The sequence below is a fragment of the Pristiophorus japonicus genome, chromosome 7 (genome assembly GCF_044704955.1).
Source record: "Pristiophorus japonicus isolate sPriJap1 chromosome 7, sPriJap1.hap1, whole genome shotgun sequence".
NCBI classification, from domain to species: domain Eukaryota; kingdom Metazoa; phylum Chordata; class Chondrichthyes; family Pristiophoridae; genus Pristiophorus; species Pristiophorus japonicus.
The window spans coordinates 248298320-248325917 of record NC_091983.1 but is presented as its reverse complement, the minus strand read 5'-3'; the positions used below and the strand labels follow the sequence as shown (position 1 = coordinate 248325917).

Genomic DNA, 27598 nt, shown 5'->3' with positions numbered 1-27598 from the left:
TTGCTTATAATTAAAAGTCGGAGAGTAAGTTGTAACCAAACAACCAAGGGTGAGAGAGAGGATTGCTATAGTCGAATAGTGAGGATGTGGGTGAAAGTTGGATGTTCGCCAACAGTAAGAATGAGGCAGAGTTCAGCTAGCCTGGGAATCAAGGTTAGATGCAGGTGCCATTGTGTTGGAATGTTAGAACATCCGCAGTGAATAAAAACCAAGGCCAACAGCAAGGGACGTATCTCAACCTATGCAGACATCGTGGCGGAGGTGCGGCGAACGTTTGTGGTGAAGGAGCGGCAAATGAGGGTACGGGGCCCAGAAGAGCCGAGGGCCCAGGGGCAGCACGGGCCAACCCACGTTGTGATGTGTGTGCGCACTTGGTCCATGCAGCAGAGCAGATCTCCAGTTGTCCTGGATAAAGTCCTAGCTCTGTCAAGCCTGTGTGGTGGCTGATGTGCAACGGTCACCAGACGTTAAAAAAATCCACGCGCAGGCATCTTCCACCCCTTCGATTGGAGTTCAGGCCTGGAATATCGGATCCTTCATTGAAACATCTGTGAACTCGTCCCTTTTGGTGTAGAAGCAAGTCATCCTCATGTGAAGGACGGCCTATGATGATGTATTGCTATTACTACCCCAGATACGAGCCTTGATGGTTAAAAACAGAGGATGCAAGAGTGACACGAGACTAAAACCTGCGTAAGCCAGGATGCTACGAATGTGGCATCTTTATGATTGGGTTTGGGTGTCAGCCAGTGATTGATTTAGGAGGACTCCATGGGTTTTGAATGAGAGTAAGGGTATAAGAAGGGAGCCTTAACAACCACAAATTGTAGAAGATTTTAGGAGATGATTATTTCAGAGACATAGAAGATTTCAGGAAGAATGAATGAGACACACCCAGGAGACGAGGAGAGATGAGAGAAGAGATATACAGGGTGCAGCTTACTCATGGCTTCTCCCCAGAGTATAAGTGGTTAATATCAGTCTCAGTTATACTCTGTAAACTGCTGCTCCAATACTGTAATGTGTTAAGTCTTGCTTGTGTTGAATAAAGTTACACTCTCTCCAATGTGGGTCAACCTTGAATCATTTGGAACCAGGGTCCTTCTGGGATCTTATAGTAGGGCCTTACAGTATAGCCACACTGCAAAAACATCCCATCCCATTTCAATCTTGATGTACGAGAAATGTAAACTTGTGTGTATTGGCTGAAGGACAGTGCTTTTGACTGGAGGCTACCAAATATGGCAAGGCTACTTTTGGTTGATAGAGATTAGTGTTTCAATATAAGCGTTCTCCTTTGTTCAAGCAGTATGAGAAGGAACGAATGTCTACGCTCGCGTGCTGTGTGACTGTACTCTGCTTGTAAATTGCTTTTTATGCTGAAGTCAAAGAATAAAATGATTATAACCATAAGACTGAATTTGTTACTATTCAAGTGAACAGGTGGTTATTTAAAACAGCAAGTGTCGACACAGCGAATAACCCCATTGCCAATATCACCCCATCAACATCTTGCATTTATATAGCACCTTTAACATAGTGAAATGTCCCAAGGTGTTTCACAGGAGCAATTAACACAATTTGACACGAAGACATATTAGGACAAGTGATCAAAAGTTTAATGAAAGAGGCAAGCTTTAAGGAGTGTCTTAAAGGAGGAAAGGGAGGTAGAAAGTCGGAGGGAATATCAGAGCTCAGGGACTAGGCAGCTGAAGGCATGGCCGCCAATGGTGGAGCGATTAAAATTGGGGATGCGCAAGAAGCTAGAATTGGAGGAACATAGATCTCGGAGGGTTGTAGTGCTGAAGAAGTTTAGAGAGATAGGGAGAGGTGATGCCATGGAGGGTTTTGAAAACAAGGATGAGAACTTTAAATTGAGGCATCGTTGGACTGGGAGCCAATGTCGGTCGACGAGCACAGGCGGTGACGGGTGAACGGAATTTTATGCGAATTAGGATACAGGCAGCAGAGATTTGGATGACCTCAAGTGTACAGAGGGTGCAAGATGGGAGGCAGGCCAATCGAGCACTGGAATAGTCGAGTCTTGAGGTAACAAAGGCATGGACGAGGGTTTCAACAACAGTTGAGCCAAGACAGGGATGAAGACAGGTGATGTTAGAGAGGTGGAAGTAGGCAGTCTTGGTGATGGAGCAGATATGGGGCCAAGCACTCTATTATGGTATATCAGAGTTGCAGAACCAGAACTGAGGAATCATTCTTTTTAATTTGCAGAGAATTTTGGTGAATTTTACGAACAATGGCCTGAGTCACTGAGCAACTGGTCAATGAGAACACACTTCTACACTGAAACCTAGTATATCTAAAAAGCTAGTGCTGCAATAAAGGCCAATAAATGAGCCAAATGGCTCTTCACACCTACCTGATGTGCTTGATGCAGCTGGGCCTTTCGTACTAGAAGATTCAGATTCTTCCTGATGAAAGTAAATCATTCAAAGATTACAAAACACCAAGAGATTGCAGTGTGATCAAGCACAATGGCAGGGTACACAATGAAAATGGAAATAGAAAACATAGAATTATAGACTGGTTACAGCATAGAGGGAAGCCATTCAGCCCGTCGAGCCCGTGCCGGCTCTCTGCAACAGCACCAGCGAGACCCATTCCCCTGCCCTTTCCCCGTAGCCCTGAAATGTTTTTCCCTTCAGGTACTGGTTTACCATCTTCCAAAAATTCATAGATTCTAGAACGGTTCCCACAGATTGGAAGATAGCAAATGTAATCCCACTATTTAAGAAAGGAGGGAGTGAGAATACAGGTAACTACAGACCAGTTAGCCTGACATTAGTAGTAGGGAAAATGATAGCATCTATTAAGGACATGGTAACAGGACACATCAAATAATAATAGGATTGGGCAGAGTCAAAACAGATTTATGAAAGGGAAATCATGTTTGATGAATCTGTTGAGTTTTTGAGTTTGTAACTAGCAGAATAGATAAGGGAGAACCAGTGGATGGGGTGTATTTGGATTTTCAGAAGGCATTCCATAATGTGCCACGCAAGAGGTTATCAAACAAAATTAGGCTCTTGGGATGGGGGATAATACACTAGCATGGATTGAGGATTGGTTAACGGACAGAAAACAGAGTAGGAATTAACAGGTCATTTTCAGGTTGGCAGGCTGTAACTAGTGGGGTGCTGCAAGAACCTCAGCTATTCACAATCTGTTTCAATGATTTGGATGAGGGGGCCAAATATGATATATCCAAGTTTGGTGAAGATACAAAGCTAGGTGGGAATGTAAGTTGTGAGGAGGATGCAAAGAGGCTTCAAGGGGATATAGACAGGCTAAGTGAGTGGGCAAAAACATGGCAAATGGAATGTAGGGCCCAAGTTTCCACACGATAAAAAATGGGCGCGCCTCTGAGCTGGGCGCCCGTTTTTCGCGCCTAAAACGGCGCTGGAAAAAAAACGCGCGATTCTGGAGCGCTTTGCAGCTCCTTGTCTGTTTGGCGCGGCGCCCAGGTGGGCGGAGCCTACACTCGTGCCAATTTTGTAAGTGGGAGGGGGCGGGTACTATTTAAATTAGTTTTTTTCCTGCCGGCAACGCTGCGCGTGCGCGTTGGAGCGTTCGCACACGCGCAGTGTGAAGGAAACATTGGCACTCGGCCATTTTTGTAGTTCTTTGTAGCTGTTTAATTTTTGAACATTTTTTAATAAAAGCACATTGCCATCAGCACTTGCAGCCTTCTCACTGTCTCCTTCCCTCCCCACCGCAGGAAGAACGGGCGCCTCCTCTCCCCCCCCCCCCCACCGCGGGAAGAACGGGCGCCTCCTCTCCCCCCCCCCCACCGCGGGAAGAACGGGCGCCTCTCTCTCCCTCCCCCACCGCAGGAAGAACGGGCGCCTCCCCCCCCTACCCCCACCGCAGGAAGAACGGGCGCCTCCTCTTCCCCCCCCCCCCCACCGCAGGAAGAACGGGCGCCTCCCCCCCCCCCACCGCAGGAAGAACGGGCTCCTCCCCCCCCCCACCGCAGGAAGAATGGGCGCCTCCTCTCCCCCCCACCGCAGGAAGAATGGGCGCCTCCTCTCCCCCCCACCGCAGGAAGAATGGGCGCCTCCTCCCCCCCCCACCGCAGGAAGAATGGGCGCCTCCTCTCCCCCCCACCGCAGGAAGAATGGGCGCCTCCTCTCCCCCCCACCGCAGGAAGAATGGGCGCCTCCTCTCCCCCCCCACCGCAGGAAGAATGGGCGCCTCCTCCCCCCCCCACCGCAGGAAGAACGGGCGCCTCCTCCCCCCCCACCGCAGGAAGAATGGGCGCCTCCTCCCCCCCCCACCGCAGGAAGAATGGGCGCCTCCTCCCCCCCCCACCGCAGGAAGAATGGGCGCCTCCTCTCCCCCCCACCGCAGGAAGAATGGGCGCCTCCTCTCCCCCCCACCGCAGGAAGAATGGGCGCCTCCTCCCCCCCCCACCGCAGGAAGAACGGGCTCCTCCTCTCCCCCCCCCGCAGGAAGAACGGGCGCCTCCTCTCCCCCCCCCGCAGGAAGAATGGGCGCCTCCTCTCCCCCCCCACCGCAGGAAGAATGGGCTCCTCCTCTCCCCCCCCGCAGGAAGAACGGGCTCCTCCTCTCCCCCCCCGCAGGAAGAACGGGCGCCTCCTCTCCCCCCCCCCGCAGGAAGAACGGGCGCCTCCTCTCCCCCCCCCGCAGGAAGAATGGGCGCCTCCTCCCCCCCCACCGCAGGAAGAATGGGCGCCTCCTCCCCCCCCCACCGCAGGAAGAACGGGCTCCTCCTCTCCCCCCCCCGCAGGAAGAATGGGCGCCTCCTCTCCCCCCCACCGCAGGAAGAATGGGCGCCTCCTCTCCCCCCCCACCGCAGGAAGAATGGGCGCCTCCTCCCCCCCCCACCGCAGGAAGAATGGGCGCCTCCTCTCCCCCCCACCGCAGGAAGAATGGGCGCCTCCTCTCCCCCCCCGCAGGAAGAATGGGCGCCTCCTCTCCCCCCCACCGCAGGAAGAATGGGCGCCTCCTCTCCCCCCCCACCGCAGGAAGAATGGGCGCCTCCTCTCCCCCCCACCGCAGGAAGAACGGGCGCCTCCTCCCCCCCCCACCGCAGGAAGAACGGGCTCCTCCTCCCCCCCCCCCGCAGGAAGAACGGGCTCCTCCTCTCCCCCCCCCCGCAGGAAGAACGGGCTCCTCCTCTCCCCCCCCCGCAGGAAGAACGGGCGCCTCCTCTCCACCGCAGGAAGAACGGGCGCCTCCTCTCCCCCCCCCCGCAGGAAGAACGGGCTCCTCCTCTCCCCCCCCCCGCAGGAAGAACGGGCGCCTCCTCTCCCCCCCCCCGCAGGAAGAACGGGCTCCTCCTCTCCCCCCCCCCGCAGGAAGAATGGGCTCCTCCTCTCCCCCCCACCGCAGGAAGAACGGGCTCCTCTCCCCCCCCCCCGCAGGAAGAACGGGCGCCTCCTCTCCCCCCCCCCGCAGGAAGAACGGGCGCCTCCTCTCCCCCCCCCCGCAGGAAGAACGGGCTCCTCTCCCCCCCCCCGCAGGTAGAACGGGCGCCTCCTCTCCCCCCCCCCGCAGGAAGAACGGGCGCCTCCTCTCCCCCCCCCCGCAGGAAGAACGGGCCCCTCCTCTCCCCCCCCCCGCAGGAAGAACGGGCGCCTCCTCTCCCCCCCCCGCAGGAAGAACGGGCTCCTCCTCCCCCCCCCCGCAGGAAGAACGGGCTCCTCCTCCCCCCCCCGCAGGAAGAACGGGCTCCTCCTCCCCCCCCCCGCAGGAAGAACGGGCTCCTCCTCCCCCCCCCCGCAGGAAGAACGGGCTCCTCCTCCCCCCCCCGCAGGAAGAACGGGCGCCTCCTCCCCCCCCCACCGCAGGAAGAACGGGCTCCTCCTCTCCCCCCCCCCCCACCGCAGGAAGAACGGGCTCCTCCTCTCCCCACCCCCCCACCGCAGGAAGAACGGGCTCTCCTCCTCCCCCCCCCCCCCACCGCAGGAAGAACGGGCGCCTCCTCTCCCCCCCCCCGCAGGAAGAACGGGCTCCTCCTCTCCCCCCACCGCAGGAAGAACGGGCTCCTCCTCCCCCCCCCGCAGGAAGAACGGGCTCCTCCTCTCCCCCCCCCGCAGGAAAAACGGGCGCCTCCTCCCCCCCCCCCGCAGGAAGAACGGGCGCCTCCTCCGCCCCCCCGCAGGAAGAACGGGCGCCTCCTCCCCCCCCCCCGCAGGAAGAACGGGCTCCTCCTCCCCCCCCCGCAGGAAGAACGGGCTCCTCCTCCCCCCCCGCAGGAAGAACGGGCTCCTCCTCCCCCCCCCGCAGGAAGAACGGGCTCCTCCTCCCCCCCCCGCAGGAAGAACGGGCTCCTCCTCCCCCCCCCCGCAGGAAGAACGGGCTCCTCCTCTCCCCCCCCCGCAGGAAGAACGGGCTCCTCCTCCCCCCCCCCCCCGCGGGAAGAACGGGCTCCTCCTCTCCCCCCCCCCGCAGGAAGAACGGGCGCCTCCTCTCCCCCCCCCCGCAGGAAGAACGGGCGCCTCCTCTCCCCCCCCCCGCAGGAAGAACGGGCGCCTCCTCCCCCCCCCCGCAGGAAGAACGGGCTCCTCCTCCCCCCCCCCGCAGGAAGAACGGGCTCCTCCTCCCCCCCCCCGCAGGAAGAACGGGCGCCTCCTCCCCCCCCCCGCAGGAAGAACGGGCTCCTCCTCCCCCCCCCGCAGGAAGAACGGGCTCCTCCTCCCCCCCCCGCAGGAAGAACGGGCTCCTCCTCCCCCCCCCCCGCAGGAAGAACGGGCGCCTCCTCCCCCCCCCCGCAGGAAGAACGGGCTCCTCCCCCCCTCCCCGCAGGAAGAACGGGCGCCTCCTCCCCCCCCCGCAGGAAGAACGGGCTCCTCCCCCCCTCCCCGCAGGAAGAACGGGCTCCTACCCCCCTCCCCGCAGGAAGAACGGGCTCCTCCCCCCCTCCCCGCAGGAAGAACGGGCTCCTCCCCCCCTCCCCGCGGGAAGAACGGGCGCCTCCCCCCTCCCCGCAGGAAGAACGGGCGCCTCCCCCCTCCCCGCAGGAAGAACGGGCGCCTCCTCCCCCCCCCGCAGGAAGAACGGGCTCCTCCCCCCCTCCCCGCAGGAAGAACGGGCGCCTCCCCCCCGCAGGAAGAACGGGCTCCTCCTCCCCCCCCCGCAGGAAGAACGGGCTCCTCCCCCCTCCCCGCAGGAAGAACGGGCGCCTCCCCCCTCCCCGCAGGAAGAACGGGCGCCTCCTCCCCCCCCCGCAGGAAGAACGGGCTCCTCCTCCCCTCCCCGCAGGAAGAACGGGCGCCTCCCCCCTCCCCGCAGGAAGAACGGGCGCCTCCTCCCCCCCCCGCAGGAATAACGGGCGCCTCCCCCCTCCCCGCGGGAAGAACGGGTGCCTCCTCCCCCCCTCCGCGGGAAGAACGGGTGCCTCCTCCCCCCCTCCGCGGGAAGAACAGGCGCCTCCTCCCCCCTCCCCCCTCCCCGCGGGAAGAACGGGCGCCTCAGGCTGACTGCAGCATTCTCCGTGCCTGAAGCACTTTCTCACAGGTAGGAAGATGGTTTATTTAATCTTTTCTTGGCTTATAAATGTTTATTCAGGTTGTATTTATTTGTATAATATTTGTAGAAGTATAAATAAGGATTTATTGTAGAATTTACTGACTTCCCCTCCCCCCCCCCTCGTTCTGGCGTCTAATTTGTAACCTGCGCCTGATTTTTTAATGTGTAGAACAGGTTTTTTCAGTTCTACAAAAATCTTCACTTGCTCCATTCTAAGTTAGTTTGGAGTACGTTTTCACTGTGGAAACTTTGAAATCAGGCGTCAGTGGCCGGACACGCCCCCTTTTGAAGAAAAAATTCTGTTCCAAAGTAGAACTGTTCTACCTGACTAGAACTGTAGAAAAAAAAATGTGGAGAATTGCGATTTCTAAGAGAGTCCGTTCTCCACCAGTTGCTCCTAAAAATCAGGCGCAAATCATGTGGAAACGGGCCCGTAATGTGGGGAAATGTGAAGTAATCCATAGAAAATTGGGAAATGTTAGTGTTCAGAGGGACCTGGGTGTCCTTGTACACAAACCACTGAAAGTTAAACTGTAGGTACAGCAATAAATTAAGCAAATGGAATATTGGCCTATATTACAAGAGGGTTTGAGTACAAGAGTAAAGATGTCTTGCTGCAATTATATTGGGCCCTGGTGAGACTACACCTGTAGTATTGGGTACAGTTTTGGTCTCCTGACCTAAGGAAGGATATACTTGCCATAGAGGGAGTGCAACGAAGGTTCACCAGACTGATTCCTGGGATGTGGGCATTGTCCTATGAGGAGAGATTGAGTAGACTAGTCCTTTATTCTCTAGAGTTTAGATGAATGAGAGGCGTTCTAATTGAAACATAGAAAATTCTTACAGGGCTTGACAGGATAGATGCAGGGATAATGATTCCTCTGGCTGGGGAGACAAGAACCAGGAGTCACAGTCTCAAAGTAAGGGGTTGGCCATTTAGGATTGAGATGAGGAGAAATTTCTTCATTCAGAATTGTGAATCTTTGGTATTCTCTACCCAGGAGGGCTGTGGAGGCTCAGTCTTTGAGTATATTCAAGAAAGATGTCGATAGATATGGGGATAGTGCAGGAAAGTGGAGTTGAGGTAAAAGATCAGCCATGATCTTACTGAATGGAGGGACTCGAGGGGTCAAAAGGCCTACTCCTGCTCATATTACTTATGATCTCATCCAATTCCCTTTTGAAAGCCACGATTGAATCTGCCTCCACCACTGTCATGCAGTGCATTCCAGATCCTAGCCACTCGATGTATAAAAAAGTTTTCCCTCATGTCACGTTTGGTTCTTTTGCCAATCACCTTAAATCTGTGTCCTCTGGTTCTCGACCCTTCTACCAATGGGAACAGTTTCTCTTGACTGTTCAGACACATCATGATTTTGAACACCTCTATCAACTCTCCTCTCAACCTTCTCTGCTCTGAGAACAAGTATGGGACGGCTGATGAGCAGTGCAGACATTTAAGGAGATATTTCAGAACTCGCAACAAAAATATATCCCATTGAGAAGGAAAGACTAAGAGAAGGGATAACCATCTGTGGCTAACTAAGGAAATAAGGGATGGTATCAAATTGAAAACAAGGGCATACAAAGTGGTCAAGACCAGTGGGAGGCCAGAGGATTGGGAAACTTTTAAAAGCCAGCAAAGAACGACTAAAAAAAAGAGAGGAGGAAGATAGATTATGAAAGTAAACTAGCATGAAATATAAAAACAGATAGTAAGAGTTTCTACAGATACATAAAAAGGAAAAGAGTGGCTAAAGTAAACGTTGGTCCCCTGGAGAATGAGACTGGGGAATTAATAAATGGAGAACAGGGAAATGGCAGAGACGTTGAACAAATATTTTGTATCGGTCTTCAGGTAGAAGACACTAAAAACATCCCAATAGTGGATAATCAAGGGGCTACAGGGAGGGAGGAACTTAATACTTTCACTAATGAAGTAGTACTCGGTAAAATAATGGGACTAGAGGCGAACAAGTCCCCTGGACCTGATGGCTTACATCCGAGGGTTTTAAAAGAAGTGGCTGCGGAGGTAGTGGATGCATTGGTTGTAATCTACCAAAATTCCCTGGATTCTGGGGCGGTCCCAGCAGTTTGGAAAACCGCAAATGTAACGCCCCTATTTAAAAAAGGAGGCAGACAAAAAGCAGGAAACTATACGCCAGTTAGCCTAACATCTGTCGTTGGGAAAATGCTGGAGTCCATTATTAATGAAGCAGTAGTAGGACATTTGGAAAAGCATAATTCAATCAAGCAGAGTCAGCATGGTTTTATGAAAGGGAAATCATGTTTGACAAATTTGCTGGAGTTTTTTGAGAATGTAACGAGCAGGGTGGATAAGGGGGAACCAGTAGATGTGATGTATTTGGATTTCCAGAAGGCATTCGATAAGGTGCCACATAAAAGGTTAATGCACAAGATAAACATTCACGAAGTTCGGGGGAATATATTAGCATGATTAGTGGATTGGCTAACAAACAGAAAAAAGTGTCGGGATAAATGGTTTTCTGGTTGGCAAACAGTGACTAGTGGGGTGCCATAGGGATCGGTGCTGGGGCCTCAACTATTTACAAGCTATATTAATGACTTGGATAAAGGGATTGAGCGTAATGTAGCCAAGTTTGCTGCTGATACAAAGATGGGTGGGGAAAGCAAATTGTGAGGAGGACACACAAAATCTGCAAAGGGATATAGACAGGCTAAGTGAGTGGGCAAAAATTTGGCAGATGGAGTATAATATGGGTAAATGTGAGGTTATCCACTTTGGCAGAAAAAATAGAAAAGCAAATGATAATTTAAATGGAGAAAAATTGCAAAGTGCTGCAGTACAGAAGGGCCTGGGGGTCCTTGTGCATGAAACACAAAAAGTTAGCATGAAGGTACAGCAAGTAATTAGGAAGGCAAATGGAATGTTGGCCTTTATTGCAAGGGACATAGAGTATAAAAGCAGAAAAGTCCTGCTACAACTGTACAGGGTATTGGTAAGGCCACACCTGGAGTACTGCATACAGTTTTGGTCTCCGTAATAAGGAAGGATACACTTGCATTGGAGGCTGTTCAGAGGTTCACTGAAGGGGTTGACTTATGAAGATAGGTTGAGTAGGTTGTGCCGATACACATTGGAGAGGTGATTTTATCGAAATATAAAATAATAAGGGGGCTCGACCAGGTGGATGCAGAGAGGATATTGCCACTCATAGGGGAAACTAAAACTAGGGGACATAGTCTCAGAATGAGGGGCTGCCCAATTAAAACTGAGATGAGGAGGAATTTCTTCTCAGAGAGTTATAAATCTATGGAATTCTCTGCCCTGGAGAGCTGTGGAGGCTGGGTCATTGAATATATTTAAGGCGGTGATAGACAGATTTTTGAGTGATAAGGGAATAAAGGATTATGGGGAGTGGGCAGGGAAGTGAAGCATTAGATCAGCCATGATATTAAATGGCAGAGCAGGATCGAGGGACCAGGTGGCCTACTCCTGCTCCGAATTCATATGTAACCCCAGCTTCTCTAGTCTATACACATAACTAAAGTCCCTCATCCCTGGAACCATTCTTGTAAACCTTTTCTGCACTCTCTCCAAGGCCTACACATAGTTCCTAAAGTGCGGAGCCCAGAATTAGACACAATACTCCAGTTGAGGCCGAAAGTGTTTTATAAAGGTTCATCATAACTCCCTTGTTGTTGTACTCTATGCCTCTATTTGTAAAGCCCAGGATCCCGTAAGCTTTTTTAACTGCTGTGTCAACCTGCCCTGCCACCTTCAATGATTTGTGTACATATACCCCAAGTCTCTCTGTTCATGCACCCCATTTAGAAATGTACCCTTTATTGCCTCTCCTCGTTCTTCCGAGAAAATGCATCACTTCTCACTTTTGTGAAGTCTAAGTCATTATTACATCAAGAAAAGCAGTATTCCTACAGTTAAATGCTGAAACAGTTGGAATTGTGACCGATTTGTACTGATTATATAGTGTGGATACACAGAGCTGTGGAGTGACAAGCTCTGTATCTAATCGACAGCCTTTGGCTGAGGTACTTTCTGGCAGAAATGTTATAATCAGTTGCTTGCACTGTTCCAGCTGCTGAGTTGGAGGGCCACTGACATAGGCCTGGGAATAAGCAATTACACATTCACTAATCATGGCTTTTATGTGAATGTATTGAGGGGTGTGTGGGAAAGAGGAGAGGGGGAGAAGAATTACATGTCAGATTAAGGTGAGCAGTAGGCAGCCTGAATCCTGAAACACAGGTCTCTACTTACGTTCTTCTCTTCTTTAGGGTCTGCTTCAGGAACTGAACCCTTTTCAGCAATTCTTCTCCTGAGGGAAAGAAACAATGAAATAACCACATCATTCAACTTCTACATATATAAAGATAAACAGCGAGAGAATGAGGCGCGCCACCCGGGAGACAGAGACAGAGAGAGAGAGAGAGAGAGAGAGAGAGAGAGAGAGAGAGAGAGAAACAGACAATGAGGCATGCCGCCTGAGAGAGAGCGAGAGAGAGAAAGAGCGAGAGAGAGAGAGAATGAGGCGTGTCACCCGGGAAAGGGAGGGAATGAGGCAGGCCACCTGGGGGAGAAACATAGAAAATAGGTGCAGGAGTAGGCCATTCAGCCCTTCAAGCCTGCACCACCATTCAATAAGACCATGGCTGATCATTCCCTCAGTACCCTTTTCCTGCTTTCTCTCCATACCCCTTGATCCCTTTAGCCATAACGGCCATATCTAACTCCCTCTTGAATATATCCAATGAACTGGCATCAACAACTCTTTGCGGTAGGGAATTCCACAAGTTAACAACTCTCTGAGTGAAGAAGTTTCTCTTCATCTCAGTCCTAAATGGCCTACTCCTTATCCTAAGATTAGGTCCCCTGGTTCTGGACTTCCTCAACATCGGGAACATTCTACCTGCATCTAACTTGTCTCGTCCCGTCAGAATCTTATATGTTTCATTGAGATCCCCTCTCATCCTTCTAAACTCCAATGTATAGAGGCCCAGTTGATCCAGTCTCTCCTCATAAGTCAGTCCTGCCATCTCGGGAATCAGTCTGGTGAACCTTCGCTGCACTTCCTCAATAGCAAGAACGTCCTTCCTAGGAGAACAAAACTGAATACAATATTCCAGGTGAGGCCTCACCAAGGCCCTGCACAACTGCAGTAAGACCTCCCTGCTCCTATACTCAAATCCCCTAGCTATGAAGGCCAACATACCATTTGCCTTCTTCACCACCTGCTGTACCTGCATGCCAACTTTCAATGACTGATGAACCATGACACCCAGGTCTCATTGCACCTCCACTTTTCCGAATCTGCTACGATTCAGATAATATTCTGTCTTCGCATTTTTGCCCCCAAAGTGGAGAACCTCACATTTATCCACATTATACTGCATCTGCCATGCATTTGCCCGCTCACCTAACCTGTCCAAGTCACCCTGCAGCCTCTTAGCGTCCTCCTCACAGCTCACACCGCCACCCAGTTTAGTGTCATCTGCAAACTTGGAGATATTACACTCAATTCCTTCATCCAAATCATTGATGTATATTGTAAATAGCTGGGGTCCCAGCACTGAGCCCTGCGGCACCCCACTCGTCACTGCCACCCATTCCAAAAAGGATCCGTTTATCCCGACCCTCTGCTTCCTGTCTGCCAACTAGTTCTCTATCCACGTCAGTATATTATCCCCAATACCATGTGCTTTGATTGTGTGGGACCTTGTCAAAAGCCTTTTGAAAGTCTAAATACACCACATCCACTGGTTCCCCCTTGTCCACTCTACTAGTTACATCCTCAAAAAATTCCAGAAGATTTGTCAAGCATGATTTCCCCTTCATAAATCCATGCTGACTTGGACCGATCCTGTCACTGCTTTCCAAATGTGCTGCTATTTCATCCTCAATAATTGATTCCAACATTTTCCCCACCACTGATGTCAGGCTAACCGGTCTATAATTCCCCGTTTTCTCTCTCCTTCCTTTGTAAAACGTGGCGTTACATTAGGTACCCTCGAGTCCATAGGAACTGATCCAGAGTCAATAGACTGTTGGAAAATGATCACCAATGCATCCACTATTTCTAGGGCCACTTCCTTAAGTACTCTGGGATGCAGACTATCAGGCCCCGGGGATTTATCGGCCTTCAATCCCATCAATTTCCCTAACACAATTTCTCGCCTAATAAGGATATCCTTCAGTTCCTCCTTCTCACTAGACCCTCGGTCCCCTAGTACTTCCGGAAGGTTATTTGTGTCTTCCTTCGTGAAGACAGAACCAAAGTATTTCTTCAATTGGTCTGCCATTTCTTTGTTCCCCATTATAAATTCACCTGAATCTGACTGCAAGGGACATAGAAACATAGAAAATAGGTGCAGGCGTAGGCCATTCGGCCCTTCGAGCCTGCACCGCCATTCAATGAGTTCATGGCTGAACATGTAACTTCAGTACCCCATTCCTACTTTCTCACCATACCTCTTGATCCCCCTAGTAGTAAGGACTACATCTAACTCCTTTTTGAATATATTTAGTAAATTGGCCTCAACAACTTTCTGTGGCAGAGAATGCCACAGGTTCACCACTCTCTGGGTGAAGAAGTTTCTCCTCATCTCGGTCCTAAATGGCTTACCTCTTATCCTTAGACTGTGACCCCTGGTTCTGGACTTCCCCAACATTGGGAACATTCTTCCTGCATCTAACCTGTCCAAACCCGTCAGAATTTTAAACGTTTCTATGAGATCCCCTCTCATTCTTCTGAACTCCAGTGAATAGAAGCCCAGTTGATCCAGTCTTTCTTGATATGTCAGTCCCGCCATCCTGGGAATCAGTCTGGTGAACCTTCACTGCACTCCCTCAATAGCAAGAATGTCCTTCCTCAAGTTAGGAGACCTATGTTTGTCTTCGCTAATCTTTTTCTCTTCACATATCTGTAGAAGCTTTTGCAGTCAGTTTTCATGTTCCCGGCAAGCTTTGTCTTGTAATCTATTTTCCCTCTCTTAATTAAACCCTTTGTCCTCCTCTACTGAATTCTAAATTTCTCCCAGTCCTCAGGTTTGTTGTTTTTTCTGACAATTTATATGCCTCTTCCTTGGATTTAACACTATCCTTAATTTCCCTTGTTAGCCACAATTGAGCCACCTTCCCCGTTTTATTTTTATTCCAGGCAGGGATGTACAATTGCTGAAGTTCATCCATGTGACCTTTAAATGTTTGCCATTGCCTATCCACCGTCAACCCTTTAAGTATAATTTGCCAGTCTATTCTAATCAATTCACGCCTCAAACCTTTGAAGTTACCTTTCCTTAAGTTCAAGACCCTAGTTTCTGAATTAACTGTGTCACTCTCCATCTTAATAAAGAATTCTACCATGTTATGATCACTCTTCCCCAAGGGGCCTCGCACAACAAGATTGCTAATTAGTCCTTTCTCATTACACATCACCCAGTCTAGGATGGCCAGCTCCCTAGTTGGTTCCTCGACATACTGGTCGAGAAAACCATTCCTAATACACTCCAGGAAATCCTCCTCCACCGCATTGCTACCAGTTTGGTTAGCCCAATCAATATGTAGATTAAAGTCACCCATGATAACTGCTGTACCCTTATTGCATGCATCCCTAATTTCTTGTTTGATGCTGTCCCAAACTTTACTACTACTGTTTGGTGGTCTGTACACAACTCCCACCAGCGTTTTCTGTCCCTTGGTATTCCGCAGCTCCACCCATACCGATTCCACATCATCCAAGCTAATGTCTTTTCTTACTATTGCATTAATTTCCTCTTTAACCAGCAATGCCACCCTGCCTCCTTTTCCTTTCTGTCTATCCTTCCTATATGTTGAATACCCAGTCTTGGTCACCCTGGAGCCATGTCTCCGTGATGCCAATTACATCATATCCGTTAACTGTTATCTGCGCAATTAATTCGTTCACCTTATTCCAAATACTCCTCGTATTGAGGCACAGAGCCTTCAGGCTTATAGAAACATAGAAACATAGAAAATAGGTGCAGGAGCAGGCCATTCAGCCCTTCTAGCCTGCACCGCCATTCAATGAGTTCATGGCTGAACATGAAACTTCAGTACCCCCTTCCTGCTTTCTCGCCATAACCCTTGATCCCCCGAGTAGTAAGGACTTCATCTAACTCCCTTTTGAATATATTTAGTGAATTGGCCTCAACTACTTTCTGTGGTAGAGAATTCCACAGGTTCACCACTCTCTGGGTGAAGAAGTTTCTCCTCATCTCGGTCCTAAATGGCTTACCCCTTATCCTCAGACTGTGACCCCTGGTTCTGGACTTCCCCAACATTGGGAACATTCTTTCTGCATCTAACCTGTCTAAACCCGTCAGAATTTTAAACGTTTCTATGAGGTCCCCTCTCATTCTTCTGAACTCCAGTGAATACAAGCCCAGTTGATCCAATCTTTCTTGATAGGTCAGTCCCGCCATCCCGGGAATCAGTCTGGTGAACCTTCGCTGCACTCCCTCAATAGCAAGAATGTCCTTCCTCAAGTTAGGAGACCAAAACTGTACACAATACTCCAGGTGTGGCCTCACCAAGGCCCTGTACAACTGTAGCAACACCTCCCTGCCCCTGTATTCAAATCCCCTCGCTATGAAGGCCAACATGCCATTTGCTTTCTTAACCGCCTGCTGTACCTGCATGCTAACCTTCAATGACTGATGTACCATGACACCCAGGTCTCGTTGCACCTTCCCTTTTCCTAATCTGTCACCATTCAGATAATAGTCTGTCTCTCTGTTTTTACCACCAAAGTGGATAACCTCACATTTATCCACATTATACTTCATCTGCCATGCATTTGCCCACTCACCTAACCTATCCAAGTCACTCTGCAGCCTAATAGCATCCTCCTCGCAGCTCACACTGCCACCCAACTTAGTGTCATCCGCAAATTTGGAGATACTGCATTTAATCCCCTCGTCTAAATCATTAATGTACAATGTAAACAGCTGGGGCCCCAGCACAGAACCTTGCGGCACTCCACTAGTCACTGCCTGCCATTCTGAAAAGTACCCGTTTACTCCTACTCTTTGCTTCCTGTCTGACAACCAGTTCGCAATCCACGTCAGCACACTACCCCCAATCCCATGTGCTTTAACTTTGCACATTAATCTCTTGTGTGGGACCTTGTCGAAAGCCTTCTGAAAGTCCAAATATACCACATCAACTGGTTCTCCTTTGTCCACTTTACTGGAAACATCCTCAAAAAATTCCAGAAGATTTGTCAAGCATGATTTCCCTTTCACAAATCCATGCTGACTTGGACCTATCATGTCACCATTTTCCAGATGCACTGCTATGACATCCTTAATAATTGATTCCATCATTTTACCCACGACTGAGGTCAGGCTGACCGGTCTATAATTCCCTGTTTTCTCTCTCCCTCCTTTTTAATACACTTTCCCTCTTTATATGCATATAGATTGGGCTAACCAAACTGGAAGCAATACAGTGGAGGAGGATTTCCTGGAGTGCATAAGGGATGGTTTTATAGACCAATATGTCAAGGAACCAACTCGGGGGGAGGCCATCTTCGACTGGGTGTTGTGTAATGAGAGAGGATTAATTAGCAATCTCATTGTGCAAGGCCCCTTAGGGAAGAGTGACCATAATATGGTGGAATTCTACATTAGGATGTAGAATGAAACCATGGTCCAGAACTTAAAGAAGGGTAACTTTGAAGGTATGAGGCATGAATTGGCTAAGATAGATTTGCGAATGATACTTAAGGGGTTGACAGTGGATGGGCAATGGCAGACATTTAGAGATCGCATGGATGAACTACAACAATTGTACATCCCTGTCTGGCGTAAAAATAAAAAAGGGAAGGTGGCTCAACCGTGGCTATCAAGGAAAATCAGGGACAGTATTAAAGCCAAGGAAGTGGCATACAAATTGGCCAGAAATAGCAATGAACCCAGGGACTGTGAGAAATTTAGAACTCAGCAGAGGAGGACAAAGGGTTTGATTAGGGCAGGGAAAATAGAGTACGAGGAAGCTTGCAGGGAACATTAAGACGGACTGCAAAAGCTTCGATAGATATGTAAAGAGAAAAAGGTTAGTAAAGACAAACGTAGGTCCCCTGCAGTCAGAATCAGGGGAAGTCATGACAGGGAACAAAGAAATGGCAGACCAATGAACAAGTACTTTGGTTCAGTATTCACTAAGGATTCACAAACAATCTTCCGGATATAAAAGGGGTCAGAGGGTCTAGTAAGAAGAAGGAACTGAGGGAAATCTTTATTAGTCGGGAAATTGTGTTGGGGAAATTGATGGGATTGAAGGCCGATAAATCCTCAGGGCCTGATGGTCCATCCCTGCCTGGAGTAAAAATAAAACTGGGAAGGTGGCTCAATTGTGGCTAACAAGGGAAATTAAGGATAGTGTTAAATCCAAGGAAGAGGCATATAATTTGTCAGAAAAAACAACAAACCTGAGGACTGGGAGAAATTTAGAATTCAGTAGAGGAGGACAAAGGGTTTAATTAAGAGAGGGAAAATAGATTACAAGACAAAGCTTGCCGGGAACATGAAAACTGACTGCAAAAGCTTCTACAGATATGTGGAGAGAAAGATTAGCGAAGACAAACATAGGTCTCCTAACTTGAGGAAGGACATTCTTGCTATTGAGGGAGTGCAGCGAAGGTTAACCAGACTGATTCCCGGGATGGCGGGACTGACCTATCAAGAAAGACTGGATCAACTGGGCTTGTATTCACTGGAGTTCAGAAGAATGAGAGGGAATCTCATCGAAACATTTAAAATTCTGCCGGGTTTAGACAGGTTAGATGGAGGAAGAATGTTCCCAAGGTTGGGGAAGTCCAGATCACCAGGGGTCACAATCTAAGGATAAGGGGTAAACCATTTAGGACCGAGATGAGGAGAAACTTCTTCACCCAGAGAGTGGTGAACCTGTGGAATTCTCTACCACAGAAAGTTGTTGAGGCCAATTCACTAAATATATTCAAAAAGAAGTTAGATGTAGTCCTTACTACTAGGGGGATTAAGGGGTATGGCGAGAAAGCAGGAATGGGGTACTGAAGTTGCATGTTCAGCCATGAACTCATTGAATGGAAGTGCAGGTTCGAAGGGCCGAATGGCCTACTCCTGCACCTATTTTCTATCTTTCTATGTTTAGAATTTTGCTGTAACGTGGCCCTTTTTGCTTTTTGCCTTAGCTTTCTCTGCCCTCAACTTTTACTTTTCTTCTTTCTATCTTTTGCTTCTGCCCCCATTCTACTTCCCTCCGTCTCCCTGCATAGGTTCCCATCCCCCTGCTATATTAGTTTAACTCCTTCCCAACAGCACTAGCAAACACTCCCCCTAGGATAGTGGTTCCGGTCCTGCCCAGGTGCAGACCGTCTGGTTTGTACTGGTCCCACCTCCCCAGAACCGATTCCAACGTCCCAGGAATTCGAATCCCTTCCTTCTGCACCACTCCCCAAGCCACGTATTCATCTGAGCTATCCTGCGATTCCTACTCTGACTAGCACGTGGCACTGGTATTACTACTTTTGCAGTCCAATTTTCAATTTAGCTACTAGCTCCCTAAATTCATCTTGTAGGACCTCATCCCGTTTTTTAACCTATATCGTTGGTACCTATATGCACCACGACAACTGGCTGTTCACCCTCTCTTTTCAGAATGCCCTGCACCCGCTCCGAGACATCCTTGACCCTTGCACCAGGGAGGCAACATACCATCCTGGAGTCTCGGTTGCGGCCGCAAAGACGCCTATCTCCAGAGAGAGAGAGAAATAATGAGGCGTGTCGTCCCCGAAAGAGAGAGAGAGATAGGGGACCCATGGGAGAGAGGGAAAATCTGAGAGAGAGAGAGAGAGAGAGAGAGAGAGAGAGAGAGAGAGAGAGAGAGAGAGAGAGAGAGAGAGAGAGAGAGAGAAGGGGGGAATCCGAGAGAGAGAGAGAGAGAGAGAGAGGGGGGATCCGGAGAGAGAGAGGGGGGATCCGGAGAGAGAGAGGGGGGATCCGGAGAGAGAGAGAGGGGGGATCCGGAGAGAGAGAGAGAGAGAGAGGGGATCCGGAGAGAGAGAGAGAGAGAGGGGATCCGGAGAGAGAGAGAGAGAGAGGGGATCCGGAGAGAGAGAGAGAGAGAGGGGATCCGGAGAGAGAGAGAGAGGGGATCCGGAGAGAGAGAGAGAGAGAGGGGATCCGGAGAGAGAGAGAGAGGGGATCCGGAGAGAGAGAGAGAGGGGATCCGGAGAGAGAGAGAGAGGGGATCCGGAGAGAGAGAGAGAGGGGATCCGGAGAGAGAGAGAGAGAGAGAGAGGGGATCCGGAGAGAGAGAGAGAGAGAGAGGGGATCCGGAGAGAGAGAGAGAGAGAGGGGATCCAGAGAGAGAGAGAGGGGATCCGGAGAGAGAGAGAGAGAGAGGGGATCCGGAGAGAGAGAGAGAGAGAGGGGATCCGGAGATAGAGAGAGAGAGGGGATCCGGAGAGAGAGAGAGGGGATCCGGAGAGAGAGAGAGGGGATCCGGAGAGAGAGAGAGAGAGGGGATCCAGAGAGAGAGAGAGAGAGGGGATCCAGAGAGAGAGAGAGAGAGAGAGAGAGGGGATCCGGAGAGAGAGAGGGGGGATCCGGAGAGAGAGAGGGGGGATCCGGAGAGAGAGAGGGGGGATCCAGAGAGAGATAGAGGGGATCCAGAGAGAGATTGTAACCGCAAGTGGGGGAGGATACGAGAGAGGGGAGAACCGCTTCTCCACATTAAATTGCATCTACCATCTCCCTGCCCATTCTGCTACCCTATCTTCTTCCTGACGTGTTTATATAGTCCTCCTCGCTGTTTGTCAAACCCCAACATTTATATAGCGCCTTTAATGTATAAACAGTCCCAAGGCGCTTCACAGGAACGTTAACAAACGAAAGTTGTCAGGAGTCACATGAGGAGATATTAGGGCAGGCGATCAAAGGTTGGTTAGAGGTAGGGTTTAAGGAGTGTCTTAAAGGAGGAGAGGTAGAGAGGCGGAGAGGTATAGGGAGGGAATTCCACACAGCTTAAAATACGGCCAGTAATGGGGGAACGCTTAAAATAGAGGATGCGCAAGAGGCCAAATTGGAGGAGCTGAGAGAGCTTGGAAGGTTGTCGGCCGGAGGAAGTTAGAGATAGGAAGGGGCGAGGCCATCAATGGATTTGAAACCAAGGATGAGAATTTTAACACCGTACTATAGTACTATCAGTAAATTTCAAGATCATACTCTGTATGCCCAACTCCAAATCATCGACATATAACTAAAGTGGAGCCAGCATTAACCCCGAGTACACCACTTCCAACACCCAGTAACCCCAACATTTGATTTTTATTCATGCTGCTACATTTCCTTTTGTATCATACAACTAAATTTTTGACAACAAACTTTGCAAGACACCTCATCAAACACCTTCAAAATCCATATACACTATCTGGTCTGTGATCCCTTTAGTCACTTCCTCAAAATTTGTTACTTGACTTGTGCTGGTTGTTAAGGAAGATCACCTATTTCCACCTCTAACATCGCCCATCTCCGCCCTTGCCTCAGCTCATCCGCTGCTGAAGCCCTCATCCCTGCCTTTGTTAGCTCTAGACTAGACTATCCCAACGCACTCCTGGCTGGCCTCCCACATTCTACCCTGTGTAAACTAGAGGTGATCCAAAACTCGGCTGCCCGTGTCCTAACTTACACCAAGTCCTGCTCACCCATCACCCCTGTGCTCTCTGACCTACATTGGCTCCTGGTTATGCAACATCTCGACTTCAAAATTCTCATCCATTTTCAAATCCCCGCCCCCTGTCCACAGATGTCTGCGCTCCTCTAATTCTGACCTCTTGAGCATCCTGATTATAATCGCTCCACCCACTGGTGGCCGTGCCTTCTATTGCCTTGGCCCTAAGCTCTGGAACTCCCTGCCTAAATCTCTCCACCTCTTGACCTCTCTTTCCCCCTTCAAGATGCTCCTTAAAACATACCTCGTTGACCGTCACCTGCCCTAATTTCTCCTTACGCAGCTTGGTGTCAATTTTCTAAGATCTCAATATTCCTGTGAAGCGCCTTGGGACATTGCACTACGTTAAAGTCGCTATATTAATACAAGTTGTTGGTGTCCTGGATTGGCCCATATATTTCTAATGCTCATTAATTTTATCCCCAATTTTGGATTTTACGAGTTTGGACAGAATTGATTTGACACCTGGAATGGATTGGCAGCTAATTCAGGACATACTGCATTAAAAAATGGAAGTGGATCAATTCTTGATACAGTAGGAAGTAAAGGGATAAAGGAGAGGTACAAAGGTCCTGAATGACAGATTCACTAAACGCCATTTCTGACCGTTTTATATTAATGGTCATCCATCCCAGCCACGAGTATTAGACAAAACTCACCTCCTGGCCAGCAGGGCGCTCATTTCTTCCATCAGACCAGTACCTCCTATAGAAATCGGGGCTCCATTACCCCGTGAAGACTCAGATTTAGAAGGAGTGGAGACCGAGCTAACGCTGCCCATCACAGAACTTGAAGACTCGTCAGTCTGTAGAGAAAATAAAAATGAAATGACCTCTTCATTATAAAACCAAACACCTGACCCATGTCCACTGTCTGAGACAAGATGTCTGTCGCCTTCTGTTACACTATTTGCTCCAACTGGCAAAAAACAAACTATGAACCTCTCTCTCTGCCAACAAGGCCACTGACTCAGGCTAAGGTAAGGTTTAACAGGGGCCTGCAGCTTTCTAGCACTTCACCCAAATGACCACACTTCATTCTGAACCAAGGCAGTGAGTGTCAGCAAGGAACTATTATATTTAAATTTTCCATAAGACTAAATCTCCAACTGATATAAAGGAAAGGAAGGGGCTTCCATTGATATAGACCTCAGACACACCAAAGTGCTTTACAGTACTTTTTGAACTGTAGTCACTGTTGTAATAAGAACTTAAGAAATAAGAGCAGAGGACCACCTGTCCCCTCGAGCCTGCTCCGCCATTTAATAAGATCAGAGCTAATCCGATCATGGACTCAGCTCCACTTCCCTGCCTGCTCCCCATAATCCTTCACTCCCTTATCGCTCAAAAATCTGTCTATCTCCGCCTTAAATGACCCAACCTCCACAGCTCTCTGGGGCAGAGAATTCCACAGATTTACAACCCTCAGCGAAGAAATTTCTCCTCATCTCAGTTTTAAATGGACGGCCCCTTATTCTAAGACTATGTCTCCTAGTTTTAGTTTCCCCAATGAGTGGAAATATCCTCTCTGCATCCACCTTGTTGAGCCCCCTCATTGTCTTATAAGTTTCAATAAGATCACCTTTCGTTCTTCTGAACTCCAATGTGTAAAAGCCCAACCTACCTTCATAAGTCAACCCCCTCATCTCCGGAATCAACCTAATGAACCTTCTCTGAACTGCCTCCAAAAGCAAATATATCCTTCCTTAAATACTGAGACCAAAACTGTACGCAGTACTCCAGGTGTGGTCTCAACAATACCCTGTACAGTTGTAGCAGGACTTCTCTGCTTTTATACTCTATCCCCCTTGCAATAAAGGCCAACATTCCATTGGCCTTCCTGAAAATGTAGAAAGCATGACACCCAGTGTGCCCACAAATAGCAGTGATACAAGACCACAGCATTTTTTTAAATTATGTTGGTTAAGAGCTAAATATTGGCCAGGAGACCAGGGAAAATGCCCCTGCTCTTCTTCAAATAGTGCCATGGGATCTTTTATGTCCTCCTGAGTGGGCAGATGGAGCCTCTGTTTAATGTCTCATCCATAATACAGCACTCCCTCAGTACTGCATTGCAGTGTCAGCCTGGATTATGAGCTCAAGTCTCTAGAGTGGCACTTGAACCCAAGATATCTGACTCAGAGGTGCGCCTGTTACAACTAAGCCAAGGCGGACACCTACAACCAAGGATCACTCCTTGAAGTGATGCTCACAGTTTAACTTTTGACTCTTACATTTTCTTGAAACCATTTCTTTACTTGCTGACCATCACGTAAAGAAGACTATTACAGATTACACTGGTTCATAGTGAATGGGTTGAAGTTGGAGAATTAACCCTATATGACTTGCACTTACCCGTCCCACTTTTCGGAGTTTAGCTCCAGCCAGCGCAGCTGCCAGTCCTGTCAGTGGCCGATCATCTTCAGCCATGGATGATGAAAAACCTGAGGAGGGAAGAGGTGGGGCAGGAGGGGGAGGTGGGACAGGAGGTAGAGCCTGCCCTGGAAGGGGAGGTGGTGGTCCAGGTGGTGGAGGTGGTCCTGGCAGCGGAGGAGCAGGTGGTGGACCTGGTGGCAACGGTGGTCCTGATGCTGGTGGTGCTGGTGGCTGCAATGGTCCAGGAGGAAGAGGGGGTGCAGGTGGAGGGACTGGTAGTCCTTGGACACCATCACTTGTTGGGGCAATACCTGTGTTGGTAGAGTAAAATTCAGATCAAGACATATCGAACCCGATACAAAACTACTGAGAGTTTGTACATTTCTTGAGAAAACAAAATAAAATAAATAACTGTCACATCTGTGTCTGTGTGCATGTAAACTGCTCTTACAGAAATCTATGCAAGATGAACTGTGGGATAAGACAGGGCCTCTAAATACTACACCTCTAGATACACGTTATATTATTAGAACATAACTAAAGAAATCCTTAAAACAAATTTGTAAACAAATGTTAAGTGGAAAAAAACTTTTTTACTCATTAACTGGCAGAGGCCCACAAAACATTTACGGTCAAATTAGTATCTTTATTGCAACAGTACTTTTTGAGACTGTTATCATCATCTTTGTCTACAGAATCAACGCTGATGTCCTCCCTCTCTCCCTCGCCACATGCTCCTCTCGGCTCCGCAGCACCGCCCGGGATGGTCCCGACCACATTGGCCCGCCGCATCCACTGCCGCTTCCTCATTGGAGCAGACCCAGCGGCAATCAAACTTTTAAAATTCGAGCCATTGCTCCCCACCTTGATTGGTTGCGAGGCTGGGTGGGCCTGGATCGCCCATTGGTCGGTGCAACCGTCACTCAGTCCAGACCACATGCTCCCAGCTCCGGGCCCAGGACAGACAAAACTATTATTTTGAAGATAATAAATCATAGAATACGTTGATGAAAATTAGCCTCAGCCCATTCTTTATTGCCTTTCTTCTCATCGGTCACTTGAATCACAAGTTTTCTATTTTCTCTTTTGCTCTCCTTTATGTGGCTGAAATGTGTCTTAAATCGCACTACTGACATTGACTTATTGGCATTTACCAACAGTTGTGCTATTGCAGGCGATTAATTTGTTAAGTTTCATTTGTCAAAAAACTGTAACTACGGTGATGTGAACGACCTCAAGAGCACCGATAGTAACAGATGAAGCTGTCCATTCGGCTCATCTAAATTCTTCCATTCATAAAAATCTCTCAACACACCATCAAACTGTTAATGATTCCAAGGTTTTTGCCTCCACAACTATTTCTGGAATTATATGTATTGATCACCCTCTATGTGAAGAGAATCTTCCAATATCAATCTTCAATTTATCTTTTACAGTTTGTCCCCTTAAACATAGAAACATAGAAATTTACTGCGCAGGAGGAGGCCATTCTGGCCCATCGTGTCCTGCTTTCATAATTTAATCCAAAGCAACCTTTCCAGATTTATCTTTTCCCTTTCCTTAACTCTTGCACAAGAACAAACTTGAATTCATATAGCGCCTTTCACGACCTCAATGTCCCAAAGCGCTTTACAGCCAGTGACGTACTTTTAAAAAGAGAGGGAAGATAGATTATGAAACTAGCACGAAATATAAAAACAGATAATAAGAGTTTCTACAGTTACGTCAAAAGTTAATGTTGGTCCTTCAGAGGATGAGACTGGGAAATTAATAAAGGGAGACAGGAAAATGGCAGAGACTTTGAACAAATATTTTGTATTGGTCTTCACACTAAAAAAACAGGGCTTTAAACTAAATAAAGCGGGGGGTGGGGGGGGGGGGGAGAAGGGAGAGAGAGAGAGAGAGAGAGAGAGAGAGAGAAGAATGGTCGCAGTAGAGTGCAATCTAGAATGCTAAAGAGAAAAGAAAAGGAAGCAATACAGGAAAGTGATTATGGTAAAGATAACCAGATTATGTCAGGAAGGGACAGAGCATACAAACACAAGAGTGCACTAACAAATAGGGTCCAGGTAAGAAAAAATAGCAATAAATCAAATAGAGCTATAGTACAAAATAATTTTACGATGTCTAATAATGTTAAAAAGACAAATTTAAAAACAATGTATCTGAATGCACAAAGCATCTGTAATAAGGTAGACAAATTAACGCAAATAGATGTAAACGGATACGATATCGTTGCAATTCCGGAGACATGTTTACAGGGTGACCAGGGTTGGGAACTGAATATCCAAGGATATTCGATATTTAGGAAGGTCAGGCAAAAAGAACGAGGGGGTGGTGTGGCGTTGTTAGTAAAGGATGAAATCAGAGCAATAGTGAGAAAGGATATTGGCTCAGAAAATCAAGATGTAGAATCAATCTGGGTGGAGCTAAGGAGCACCAAAGGGCAGAAAACATTGGTGGGAGTTGTATATAGGCCTCCAAACAGTAGTGGTACTGTAGGGGACGGCATCAAACAGGAAATTCAATAAGGTGGATGAATTAACGGTGAAAATAGATGTTAACAAATATGATGTGATTGGGATTACAGAGACGTGGCTCCAGGATGATCAGGGCTGGGAACTCAACATCCAAGGGTATTCAACATTCAGGAAGGATAGAATAAAAGGAAAAGGAGGTGGGGTAGCATTGCTGGTTAAAGAGGAGATTAATGCAATAGTTAGGAAGGACATTAGCTTGGATGATGTGGAATCGATATGGGTAGAGCTGCAGAACACCAAAGGGCAAAAAACGTTAGTGGGAGTTGTGTACAGACCTCCAAACAGTAGTAGTGATGTTGGGGAGCGCATCAAACAGGAAATTAGAGGTGCATACAATAAAGGTGCAGCAGTTATAATGGGTGACTTTAATATGCACATAGATTGGGCTAACCAAACTGGAAGCAATACGGTGGAGGAGGATTTCCTGGAGTGCATAAGAGATGGTTTTCTAGACCAATATGTCGAGGAACCAACTAGGGGGGAGGCCATCTTAGACTGGGTGTTGTGTAATGAGAGAGGATTAATTAGCAATCTCATTGTGCGAGGCCCCTTGGGGAAGAGTGACTATAATATGTTGGAATTCGACATTAGGATGGAGAATGAAACAGTTAATTCAGAGACCATAGTCCAGAACTTAAAGAAGGGTAACTTTGAAGGTATGAGGCGTGAATTGGCTAGGATAGATTGGCGAATGATACTTAAGGGGTTGACTGTGGATGGGCAATGGCAGACATTTAGAGACCGCATGGATGAATTACAACAATTGTACATTCCTGTCTGGCGTAAAAATAAAAAAGGGAAGGTGGTTCAACCGTGGCTATCAAGGGAAATCAGGGATAGTATTAAAGCCAAGGAAGTGGCATACAAATTGGCCAGAAATAGCAGCGAACGGGAGAAATTTCGAACTCAGCAGAGGAGGACAAAGGGTTTGATTAGGGCAGGGAAAATGGAGTACGAGAAGAAGCTGGCAGGAACATTAAGACGGACTGCAAAAGTTTCTATAGATATGTAAATAGAAAAAGGTTAGTAAAGACAAACGTAGGTCCCATGCAGTCAGAATCAGGGGAAGTCATAACGGGGAACAAAGAAATGGCAGACCAATTGAACAAGTACTTTGGTTCGGTATTCACTAAGGAGGACACAAACAACCTACCGGATATAAAAGGGGTCAGAGGGTCCAGTAAGAAGGAGGAACTGAGGGAGATCCTTATTAGTCGGGAAATTGTGTTGGGGAAATTGATGAGATTGAAGGCCGATAAATCCACAGGGCCTGATGGACTGCATCCCAGAGTACTTAAGGAGGCGGCCTTGGAAATAGCGGGTGCATTGACAGTCATTTTACAACATTTCATAGACTCTGGATCAGTTCCTACGGAGTGGAGGGTAGCCAATGTAACCCCACTTTTTAAAAAAAGGAGGGAGAGAGA

General features: G+C 48.6%; 1 protein-coding gene across 8 annotated transcripts in view; it reads right to left on the bottom strand.

The window, feature by feature from the left end:
* enah (ENAH actin regulator) overlaps nucleotides 1-27598 on the bottom strand; it is a 582073-nt gene that overhangs the window by 58079 nt on the left and 496396 nt on the right. For all 8 annotated transcript variants that reach the window (XM_070885881.1, XM_070885879.1, XM_070885882.1 and 5 more), the window contains 4 exons: nucleotides 23611-23942; nucleotides 21916-22061; nucleotides 11783-11840; nucleotides 2381-2432 (listed from right to left, as the gene is read on the bottom strand). In XM_070885881.1, coding sequence (XP_070741982.1) covers nucleotides 2381-2432; nucleotides 11783-11840; nucleotides 21916-22061; nucleotides 23611-23942 — 588 coding nt within the window. The remainder of the gene's footprint in view (nucleotides 1-2380; nucleotides 2433-11782; nucleotides 11841-21915; nucleotides 22062-23610; nucleotides 23943-27598) is intronic.